The sequence below is a fragment of the Leuciscus leuciscus genome (assembly GCF_965113295.1).
Source record: "Leuciscus leuciscus genome assembly, chromosome: 1".
NCBI lineage: Eukaryota > Metazoa > Chordata > Actinopteri > Cypriniformes > Leuciscidae > Leuciscus > Leuciscus leuciscus.
In genome coordinates, this window is record NC_138725.1 from 74,885,351 (window position 1) to 74,898,363 (window position 13,013).

Sequence of the window (13,013 nt, forward strand, 5' to 3'; positions counted from 1 at the left end):
GCAACAACACAATGGTTAGATTCCAAAAACATCAGTGAAAAAGGTTATTTCATGATGAATATAAAATCATCAACAGGAAACCATCATCACCTGAACTCATTTCACTTTAGCTTTCTTTGCTGCTGCAAATGTGTTTAACAAACACACTGTCACAGCGGCCAAAGAAGACATAAGTTATAATAAGAGTTAAGAGCCCAACTAATGGAAACACTGATCACTGTTATGGTGACTTCACATGAAACACATTAGAGTTAAACCTCTGTTAATTCTCAATAATAACTTCTGTAGACGTCTGACAGAAATAAAGTCAGTCTGGTTAGTAATAAGTGAAGCTGGTAATGCTGTTTGTGGAGTTGTTTAATCCTCCTCTGCTGAGATCTTCACAGGTTTAATGTCTTCTTTTCTCTTCAGTTGATTTCATCTTAGACTGTGTCTGAAGTCAGTTGTAGTTCTTGTGTTTCTGCTCGTCTCTTTTTCTGTTCTCTTCTTTCCTTCAGGGATTCTGCTTGTTAACAGGCTTATTAAGGCTGAGATGACTCCATATTTAATATACACAGATTTTGTGGCTCAGATAAGGTCCAGTTCTGGTTTATTTCTTTGCTCTTGGCTGACATGTGGCATTGCTATGGCCTGCTTGTGGCCCAGATCTGGCAAACAGGAGTGAGCCACCCAAGGGCCGTCATGTGCATGTGGGCCACGTGTGCCAGATGTGGGCCGGATCTGGGCCGAAACAATGTTGCTATGTGGGGAGCCAAATAAGTTCCCAGGAGAGTTTATTTAACATTGGAGTTTTTACTGTGTATATTAAGAAATATACTTGTTTTTTAGTGGACCTGATTAAAATAAGTTCAGAGTACTCATAACTATTGGTTTAATTGAATTGAGGTAATCAGTGTCCTCAAATTAAGTAAGTTAGCTGAACTTGTTGAGTTTTACAGTGTGTGTGTGTGTGTGTGTAGACTTTTTTTTTCATGAGATGCTTTGTACAGTCAATGGCCTTTTGCATAACCATATGTTATGCTGCTCAGCAGGTCTGAATTCTTTCTACTGTCTTCTGTTTCATCTGTACTGCAGGAAATAAAAATAATCTTTGAAAACCCCTTTGTACAGGTTTTGCCAGTTTGGCAACTGTTCAAAATGACAGCACACACAAAATAATCACAACAATTTTATACATTTGACATATTGTTAAATACATTTTCTCCCACACATACATCTGATGAGAAAAATGGCACTTCATCAGCCTATTAGAACTACAGGATGTTGCATTTATCACAGCACTCAACATGCTAAACGAGTTCAGCTGTAAATTCTGTGAAAGGTGAACATGATGCAGAGACTTTAGACCAGGGATTGGCAAACTTGGTCCCGGACCACATTTGTTCGAGGGTAAAATTTGTGAACTCTTCTAGATCAAATTATGTTGAAAACCTTTTCACCTGATTATCTTTGTTTCTGGCTTTCTTAGCAAAGAAATATATATTTTGGTAAACACTGTTACAAAGACCAGAAACTCACATAAAAGCCACGTCTCAAACTGTCCAACTGAAGGAAATACTGATCACCATAACGGTGACCATTTAAAAAAATATATAAAATATCAACTACTAAACCTCTTTTACTTCTCAAAAAAAAAAAAAAAAAAAAAAAAAAAAACTCTCCTGAGATCTTGAGAGATTTATTGTCTTATTTTATTTGCAGTTGATTTCAGCCTGTGTGGCTTTAAGTCAGTTGTAATTGTTGTGTTTCATTTACCTCTGTTAACACTTCCATCTAAAAAGAACCGAAAAAACTGGTTCAACCAGCTGTCAAATTTGCAGAGGATTACAAAGGAGTCTGATGAGTGAGTTGATTATAACATGGTCATATATCTATTACCATTCCAAACACTCAGAGAGTTGTCATGACAGAAATGTTGTCGTTAGCTGATGGTTATGTAAAAAATAAGAAGCAGAACCAACATTCTCGTAACTTATGCGGGCCTGGCCGTTGGCCCCAAGGATGCCCTGCAGCAGAGTCACGGTCGAGCCCCAGAATTAAGCATGCACTCTAAAAAGAGATGTGTTGAAAATGACACATGTTGTTTCAGTTTTAACACATGTAGTGAGTGTGCTCAGGGACAACACATGTTGTGTCAAATTTAACACAATAAATGTGTAAGTCATTTTAACACACAAATTGTGTCATTTTAAAAAATAAAGCGAAAGGGGCAGATGCAAAAATATTAACCGTTTAATCAATAGTTGAGTACAGAATGCATGTGCACACAAAGTACAAGACAATGTCTCAAGCTCAATGACTGGACAGACTCACTGTACTGGACATTATTCAGTTATTCACACTTCAACCCCTAATTGATAATGCTGCTTTTGACAAAAGTTCATGAAGAGATAACAGTTAACCGAGTTTACACTTTGAATTAACAATGTAGCAACTGACTAAATATTGTATATAAATAACTTGTATTTACACTGGCCTGTTTGTTTGAGAACATAGCAAACACTGCATACCATTCACAGAGTTGAAAACATAACAACCTGTAAAAAGAGATGTTAAAAATGACACATGTTGTGTAGATTTTAACACATATAGTGTGTGTGATCAGGGACAGCACATGTTGTGTAGATTTTAACACATGTTGTGTAGATTTTAACACATGTAGTGTGTGTGCTCAGGGACAACACATGTTGTGTCAAATTTAACACACAACCTGTGTCGATTCTTAACACATCTCTGTGTTTATAAGGACTACACATTTTGTGTTACCTTTAACACAACTAATGTGTTATTCCTCTTACACAGAAGTGTGTTGAAACCTTTTACACACTAATGTGTTATAGTTACACAACTTGTGTCAGATATGTGTCACATGTGACTGTAGTCGTTGTGTATTTGCCAGAGTTACTTCCTGGGTTTTTACAACTGAGTGTTTGGATGAAAACTGAAACGTATTGTTAACTTGTTTTTATGTAGTTCAGTGACGTTTAATAAAGAGTTTGTTTGAACATTTGGATGTTTTAGACATCATGAATCTGTATAGACAAGCTCTTATTGAGAATTAACTGAGTTTTAGATGTTGATGTTTCATTGAATGTTTTATTTGAAGTCACCAGAATCGTGATTAATGGCTCCTTTATTTGAGCTCTTGACCCTTTACTTTTCTGTTAGTTTTTCTCTGGCTGATTTAACTATGTTTTAATAAAATACATCTGTTATGGCGAGATAAAATATGATCAGATGTTTCTTGATGATGTCTTAATCTTCAAGTACTGATCTGATCAAGTTTTTTGAATATATGGGTGGTTTGCATTTATTTTATTTATGTATTGTTAGTTATAACGGTCTTGTGAAACTACATCATGCTATCCAAAACTGCAGAATATCCTATATTTTTATAGTTATCAGAATTTCAGAAAGTTATAAGCTGCAGCAGAAACCAGTCAAACACAGACATCAAGAATCAGCGTATGAATCTCAACAATGGTGACAAACGAAATGCTTCATACCGCAATGCATGCTGGGAGTCATGGATGAGTTTTGTACTACAGTGGCACCCAGCATGCATTGCGACGAAGCTTTTTGTTTGTCACCATTGTTGAGATTCATGTGCTGATTCTTATGGAAGCTTGTTTCTGCCACAGAATAAAACATTTTAAAGGTGCAGTGTGTGATTTTTAGCGGCATCTAGTGTTGAAATTTGCGTATTGCAATCGGCGAGGCGTCGTTCAGACAGCATGTTTTTCTCCACGTTTGCCGCGTCAGGGACAACCTGAGTATTCTGCTGCTTCTCATTCAAGTTAGTGACGAAACGCGCTCTGTAGCGCTCTGTTCGCTGTCGGCTACGGTAGAAACATGACGTCACAGTATGTCGACCTTCATAGAAGGGGGTGGCCGCGGTTATGTAGATATAAATGACTCATTCTAAGGTAATAAAAACATAAGGGTTCATTAAGTGAGGTCTTTATACACCACTGAAAACATAGTTATGGATCTTATATTGCATTTCTGTCAATAGATCCTCAGAAATATCACACATTGCACCTTTAAAAGAGAATTGTGACTTTTTATCTCACAATTGCGAGTTTATTTCACGCAATTCTGAATTTATATCTCGCAATTCTGAGAAATAAAGTCAGAATTGCGTGAAATAAAGTCGCAATTGCGTATTATAAAGTCAGAATTGCGAGATATAAAGTCAGAATTGCGTGAAATAAAGTCGCAATTGCGTCTAAAGTCAGAATTCTGTGTTTTTTTCTCGCAATTGTGACTTTATATCACACCATTCTGACTTTATAATACGCAATTGGGAGATATAAAGTCAGAATTGCATGATATAAAGTCGCAATGCGTGTTATAAAGTCAGAATTGTGAGATATAAAGTATTCTGAGGTAAAAAAAATAAATAAAAAAAGCCGTCTTTTTTTCCTCTTAGAACTGGACTTTATATCTCACAATTGTGAGTTTATAACACATAATTGCGAGTTTATATCTCGCAATTCTGACATCTTTTCTCAGAATTGTGAGATATAAACTTGCAATTATGTGTTATAAAGTCAGAATTGCGTGATATAAAGTCGCAATTGCGAGAAAAAAAGTCAGAATTCTGACTTTATAAGACGCAATTGCGACTTTATTTCACGCAATTCTGACTTTATATCTCGCAATTCTGACTTTATAACACATAATTGCGAGTTTATATATCGCAATTCTGACTTTATATCTCGCAATTCTGACTTTATAAGACGCAATTGCGACTTTATTTCACGCAATTCTGACTTTATATCTCGCAATTCTGACTTTATAATCTCGCAATTCTGACTTTATAACACATAATTGCGAGTTTATATCTCGCAATTCTGACTTTATATCTCGCAATTCTGACATTATATCTCGCAATTCTGACTTTATAACACGCAATTGCGACTTTATTTCACGCAATTCTGACTTTATATCTCGCAATTCTGACTTTATATCTCGCAATTCTGACTTTATAACACGCAATTGCGACTTTATTTCACGCAATTCTGACTTTATATCTCGCAATTCTGACTTTATAATCTCGCAATTCTGACTTTATAACACATAATTGCGAGTTTATATATCGCAATTCTGACTTTATATCTCGCAATTCTGACTTTATATATCGCAATTCTGACTTTATATCTCGCAATTCTGACTTTATAACACGCAATTGCGACTTTATATCTCGCAATTCTGACTTTATAATCTCGCAATTCTGACTTTATAACACATAATTGCGAGTTTATATATCGCAATTCTGACTTTATATCTCACAATTCTGACTTTATATCTCGCAATTCTGACTTTATAACACGCAATTGCGACTTTATTTCACGCAATTCTGACTTTATATCTCGCAATTCTGACTTTATATCTCGCAATTCTGACTTTATAACATGCAATTGCGACTTTATTTCACGCAATTCTGACTTTATATCTTGCGATTCTGAGAAATAAAGTCAGAATTGCGAGATGTAAACTCGCAATTGTGAAATAAAAAGTCGCAATTATCTTTTCAAATGTTTTATTATGTGGCGGAAACAAGCTTCCATAGATTCTTGATGTCTGTGTTTGACTAGTTTCTGCTGCAGCTTAAAACTTTCTGAAAACATATATTTTTAAGAAATATAGGATAAGTTAGCATAGACTGTAAGATCCTGTACGCACTGAAAAAAAAAAAAAAAAAAAACTTTAAACTCTTCTTTCCTTCAGTGATTCTGCTTGTTAACAGGCTTATAAAAGGCTGAGATGACTCCATATTTAATATACACAGATTTTGTGGCTCAGATAAGGTCCAGTTCTGGTTTATTTCTTTGCTCTTGGCTGACATGTGGCATTGCTATGGCCTGCTTGTGGCCCAGATCTGGCAAACAGGAGCGGTCCGCCCAAGTGCCATCATTCCACGCTGCATGTGGGCCAGATCAGTATTCCACAAGTGCCAGATCAGTATTCCACAAGTGCCAGATGTGGGCCGGATCTGGGCCAAAACAATATTGCTATCTGGGTATAGTTAATTATTATTACTCATGACTTAATGTATTATTACACTGTAATACTGACACCTTAAAATAAAGTGTAACCCTTTATTTTAAAGGGGTCATATAATGCCATTTTTGTACAAGCTAATATGATTCTTTAGGGTCTAAATTAAAAGTTTGTAATATACTTTAATTAAAAATTCTCATTAGTATTGTAAGAAAACACTAATTTTAGCTGGTCAAAAACAGCTCTGTTTTCAGCACGCCGTTTCAGTGCATGTGTCTTTAAATGATAATGAGCTTTGCTCACCCCGCCCCTCTGTTCTGTGCGCACACCGTTTGTAACACAATAACCACGCGTTGTTCATTATAAACGTGGGATTATGAATTATATTGAGAACGTCGTACATAGAAAACATGCTGTAATGTACCCTGAGTGTAAACCTTAGATGCATTCATCGTGAAGCCTGCAGCAAGGTTTGCAAATTTCGCAAAGATTAATATAAATACTAATATAAAGGTTAATAAAACATTACACTCACATCTTCTGGAGGTTCAGCAGTAACACGTTGGTACCGATCCGTTTTTTCTCGTTTGTAAAGCTGTCTGGTGTGAAATGATTAGCGTAAACATGAAAGCACAGACGGGAATCCCCGTGAGGGAATCCCCGCGTCAATCCTTTGGGCATATGCTTCAAAAACAAAACTCAGCCACTGCTTCTTCAACGGCTCGGATTTAGGAACATCCAAATGACTGCTGTGTTCCTTATTACATCTAAGAACAGAACACCACAATCGTGTAGACGCCATTCTACTCCAGCATATCAACAATGGCGGACTACTATGACGACGGCTGTCACAGCTTGCTCAGGGCGGGTCTTGTGTTGAAGCACGGCTGTCAATCACAATCGCGGGAGGGGCGTACGATCTTATGACGTCACAATATCGAACGGCTTGATTTCAGAGATGGTCAAACATATAAGGAGATTAAAACAAAACCACTGGATGGATTTTAATCATGATAGGATGGTTGTGTACAGGCACTGCCAACAGACATTTCAGTGCAATCAACTTGTAAAAGTGCATGTACCATTATATGACCCCTTTAAAGGGTTACCAAGCCTATTAGTGATCCAACGCTGCATACTCTTAAAGGTTACGTCCGTGGATCACGGCTGAACGCGTCTTCTCCACACTCAGTTACAAACAAACTTATAATATAAATTAGTATTAATATTGATAGCATCACTGGTAGCTTCGTTGCTAACTCACTGTCCATCTGTTAAAATGGCGAATATATCAGATGTAAGTAGTCTACCGCTTGGTGCAGGTGAGGACACATTTGAGCTTCACGCACTGCAGTCTGAGCTGGAAGCTGTTGAGAAACAGATCCACAACCTTTTATTGAGACAGGCCGAGCTGAGAGACCGGTGTTTGGCTCTTGAAACATCACGCGCCGATGCACACAAATCAGTGTTTAACGTTACTAACCCGCTGACTCCGACCGCGTCTACTCCGTGCGTTCCTCAGCATCGGTCGCAATCAGCCATGGTCTCGCTCAATCCGGCTCCAACACGCCACCACGAAGCCTGGGTGGTTCCGCAGCGGAAGACGCGAGTCAGGTTTAGACCAAGACTTTCTCCGACCCTCCCGGTTTTCGAGTTATCCACACAAAACCGCTTCTCCCCTCTACGCGAAACAGAACGCGATGCTGTGATCATCGGCGATTCCATCGTTCGGCACGTACACGCTACGTTAGGTAAAAGTAAGTTGCAAAGTCACTGCTTCCCTGGTGCTCGTGTTTCTGAAATCGCTGCTCGCGTTCCCGAGATCCTGAACGGTGACGAGCGCGTCGGAACTGTGGTCCTGCACGCGGGAGTGAACGACATCAGGCTGCGCCAGACGGAGATTCTGAAGAAAGACTTCAGGAATCTAATCGATACGGTACGCAGCACATCGCCTGAAACAACGATCATTGTGTCAGGACCGCTTCCCACGTACCGACTAGGGCATGAAAAGTTCAGCAGATTATTTGCGCTAAATGAATGGTTAATGTCATGGTGCAATGAGCAGAAACTGCTCTTTGTAAATAATTGGAATCTGTTTTGGGAGCGTCCTAGGCTTTTCCGTGCTGATGGCTTACACCCAAGCAGATTCGGAGCGGATCTTCTGTCAGATAACATCTCCAAAATGTTAAATACCCTTTGACTAGTAACCAAAAGTCCAAATCATAGTCTCTGCTGCACCAATTCAACTGATATAAATACTAGTGTAGAACATTGCATAGAAACCGTGTCTATTCCTCGTTTAGTGAGATCAAATAATAAATCTAATGCAGGATCTAGGAAAAATCTAATTGTTATTAAAACAGAAAATGTTGCTATTAGTAAACAAAAACTATTTCTAAAGCTAGGTCTTCTAAACATTAGATCACTCACACCTAAAGCAGTTATTGTAAATGAAATAGTCACAGATAATAGCTTCGATGTACTTTGCCTTACTGAAACCTGGCTTAAACCAAATGATTATTTCGGTATTAATGAGTCTACTCCTCCTGGATACTGTTATAAGCATGAGCCCCGTCTGATTGGTCGTGGCGGAGGTGTTGCAACCATTTATAAAGATATTCTAAATGTTACCCAGAAAACGGGTTATAAGTTTATTTCATTTGAAGTACTTGTACTAAATGTTACGCTCTTAGATGTTAGAAAAACATCCCTATTATCTCTAGCCTTGGCTACCGTATATAGACCGCCAGGGCCTTACGCTGATTTCCTAAAAGAGTTTGCAGATTTTCTCTCAGACCTATTAGTCAATGTCGATAAAGCATTAATTGTTGGAGATTTTAACATACACGTAGATAATCCAAATGATGCGTTAGGAGCTGCGTTTACAGATTTATTAAATTCATTTGGGGTAAAGCAAAACGTCACCGGACCAACTCATCGTCTTAATCATACACTCGATTTAATTATATCACATGGAACCGATCCAACCGATATAGATATCATTCCACAAAGTGATGAAGTCACTGATCACTACATGGTAACTTGCATATTACGTACTGCTGTAATATGTCATGCGGCGTCGCGTTATCAACCAGGCAGAACAATCCTCCCATCCACCATAGATAATTTCTCAAATTGCTTATCTAATCTGTCTCAGCTGCTGCCTGAACCCAAACAAACAGATGAACTAGAAGAACTAACTAGCACTATGAGCACCATTCTCTCTAGAACATTGGATGTGGTTGCACCTATTAAATTAAAAAAGGTCAGAGAGAAAAATAAAGCTCCATGGTATAACAATACTACGCATGTTTTAAAGAGAGAAACCCGTATTTTAGAGCGTAAATGGAAACAAACTAATTTAGAGGTCTTTAGAATCGCGTGGAAAGACAGTATGTCACGTTATAAAAAGGCCCTAAAAGCGGCCAGGGCTGAGCACCTCCGCAAACTAATAGAAAACAACCAAAACAATCCAAGGTTTCTATTTAACACCGTGGCTAGACTAACACATAAACAGACGTCACCCGAACAAAATATCCCGTTACAGTTCAGTAGTAATGATTTCATGAACTTCTTCACTGAGAACATAGAAAGCATCAGAACCACAATTATAAACGTTCAATCTTCAATCGCGCCTTATAATTCAGCTTCAATTATCACCCCGCAAGAACAATTACAGTGCTTTACAACTATAGAACAAAAAGAGTTAAATAAACTTATCACTTCATCTAAAACAACAACATGTTTATTAGATCCTATACCAACTAAACTACTGAAAGAAGTGTTACCTGTAGTGGAAGAGCCTCTCCTCAATATTATTAACTCGTCTTTATCTTTAGGTCATGTTCCAAGAACATTTAAACTGGCAGTTATAAAACCTCTCATTAAGAAACCACAATTAGATCATAATAATCTAGCAAATTATAGACCCATTTCAAATCTTCCATTTATGTCTAAAATATTAGAAAAAGTGGTGTCCGCTCAACTGGGCTCTTTCTTGCAACAAAATGATATCTATGAAAAGTTTCAGTCTGGATTCAGACCGCATCATAGCACTGAAACTGCGCTCGTTAAAATCACAAATGATTTACTTTTAGCTTCTGACCAAGGCTGTATCTCAATACTAGTTTTACTTGATCTTAGTGCTGCGTTCGATACTATAGATCACACAATACTCTTAGATCGACTACAAAATTATACTGGTGTTCAAGGACAAGCACTAAGCTGGTTCAAATCATACCTATCTGACCGCTACCATTTTGTCTATTTAAATGGAGAAAAATCGACCATAACTCCAGTAAACTATGGAGTGCCGCAGGGATCTGTATTAGGCCCTCTGTTATTTTCAATATATATGATGCCACTTGGAAATATTATAAGGAAACATGGAATTAGTTTCCATTGTTATGCTGATGACACTCAAATATATATTTCATCACGGCCGGATGAAAACGCTACATTTTCCAAATTGACAGAGTGTGTTAAAGATATAAAAGATTGGATGACGCGTAATTTTCTTTTATTAAATCCAGACAAGACAGAGGTAATACTTATCGGTTCAAAAAAACGCCCACAAAACCTCGCACAATACAACTTTAACATCATAGGATGTCCTGTTACTTTATCCTCTACAGTAAAAGACCTGGGTGTTATACTCGATTGCAACCTGTCTTTTGAAAATCATATGTTTACAAAAACAGCCTTTTTCCACCTTAGAAACATTGCTAAGCTACGTAATATGCTATCAGTTTCTGATGCAGAAAAGTTAGTTCATGCATTCATGACCTCGAGACTGGATTACTGTAATGCTTTATTAGCTGGTTGTCCTGCATCCTCAATAAACAAGCTACAGTTAGTCCAAAATGCCACCGCTAGAGTTCTTACGAGATCAAGAAAATATGATCATATAACACCGATTTTATCATCACTGCATTGGTTACCTATAAAGTTCCGTATTAATTACAAGGTATTGCTACTGACTTATAAAGCCCTAAACGGCTTAGCTCCAGTCTATTTAACGGATCTTCTATCGCCCTATAATCCATCGCGCTCTTTAAGATCACTGAATTCAAGGCTTTTGGTCATACCTAGGATATCCAGAACCACCAAAGGAGGGAGAGCATTTTCACATTTGGCTCCAAAACTCTGGAATAGTCTTCCTGATACTGTTCGTTGCTCAGACTCGCTCTCCCAGTTTAAAACTAGATTAAAGTCGCATCTCTTCAGCCAGGCATTCATATAATCCTACAGTTCAAACTACAATCCGGCCTCTATCCAATGCCAGAGGAGAACTGGCCCCCGACTGAGCCTGGGTTCTCCCAAGGTTTTTTTTTTCTCCATTAAGGCACCTGATGGAGTTTTAGGACACCATTAGGTCACTTGATGGAGTTTTTCGGTTCCTTGCCACTGTTGCCTTTGGCTTGCTCAGTTGGGGATATTTTGGGGATATTTAATTTAATTTTATCAATCAATAAATTCCTCTTGAAACAAACTTTGTTGTATTATTTTAATTTAATACTGTGAAGCTGCTTTGATGCAATCTGTATTGTGAAAAGCGCTATACAAATAAACTTGACTTGACTTGACTTATTTTAAGGTGTCCATGTTACAGTGTAATTGCATTTAAGTTATGAGTAATAATAATTAACTATATGTACTTACTATAGGGTTAGGAATTGGTTTGATTTAGGGTTATAATTTATAGTTATAACTACAGTAACTACATGTAAAATGTTTAACAGGAACACTGTAAAATAAAGTTACACCAAATATTCTTACATTAGGCCTTATTAAATGATTTATAGATGTTTGAGTGAGTGAAACACGATAGTTGAGTAAAACTCCACCACATGTTTTACTCCATACTAGTGTAGGTTTATTCTGAATAAAGTGATTTAAACAGGCATGGAGATCAGCGTCTACGTTCCCTCCAGGTTCCTCGACCCCAGAATAGTTTCCCTATGAAAAAAAAGTAAAGTCAGCATATTAAAAAGTCCACAATAACATCAGTCATTACATAAGCACTGTTGCCTGAATGAACACACACCTGAAAGCTTTAGCTTGTTTCTGGAACAATCTCAGCTTCTCGATCTCTTCTGATAGTTTCCTCAGATCGTCCCCCTCAAATTGTGGAAGCACTGGATCCTTTGATTGAGGACAAACAAGAATCAACACATTTCATAACAAGGAATCTGCAGAAATGCCTTTGAACGTGTCGAACACCACAGACTCCTGCAGTATGGTGATGTTGAGCACATATACGCACTGCACTGCCCGGGTCTGACAGCAGTTTTCTGATCAGATCCGGATCCGTGTTTTCAGGAGCCTGATGGAAACGGCCTCCGGTTTTATGGGCCAGACACTTCAGAAACTCACTGCCAGATCTGTTCAAAAACACTGAACTGATCAAATCACACCATTACACACACTATGATACATTTCAACATTAGTTAAACACTTTATTTCAATAGTCCACTTTCTACCAACTTCAAGTAACTTTGCAAGCCCTAACCTAACAGTTCACTAATACTGTAATGAGAGTTACTTGACGTGTAGTTGCAAAGTTACTTATAGAATGTTTAAAGTGAGTGACACAACGACATTGTAATAATGCAAAAGTTTTTCCTTTGCGTTCTTGAAACTTTTCAAGTGCAGACGACAATGTTGTCAAAATGATCCCCATTCACATGGATCTGTAAATACGACTAAAAACGCTGTACTATTCATGCCAGACCAGTAGATGGCGATGTCACTTTATAAAGAAACACTACACATCTATAGACTGAACACATAATACACATGCGCATGTCGTCGCGGTTTTCACAAATTCACGTTTTTGTAGTTTACATGGGTAAAAAACTTGCACTTTGAAACCAGTTTTCAAAAGTTTGTGTTTTCAGGCCCTAAAACGGCGTTAAAATATTTATTTTATTTTATTTTTTTGCTGAAAATGCCCCCTAAAATTGGATTTAAAAAAAAAGATGATTTGAGATGAAGACATAAAAGAT

General features: G+C 37.6%; 1 protein-coding gene across 1 annotated transcript in view; it reads right to left on the reverse strand.

The window, feature by feature from the left end:
- Positions 1-11,645: 11,645 nt before the first annotated feature.
- The window catches only part of vwa3a (von Willebrand factor A domain containing 3A), a 37,118-nt gene continuing 35,750 nt past the window's right edge, over positions 11,646-13,013 (reverse strand). Inside the window, 3 exon segments of the mRNA XM_082185107.1 lie at positions 11,646-11,964; positions 12,053-12,150; positions 12,272-12,389. Coding sequence (XP_082041233.1) covers positions 11,925-11,964; positions 12,053-12,150; positions 12,272-12,389 — 256 coding nt within the window. The 3' untranslated portion in view covers positions 11,646-11,924.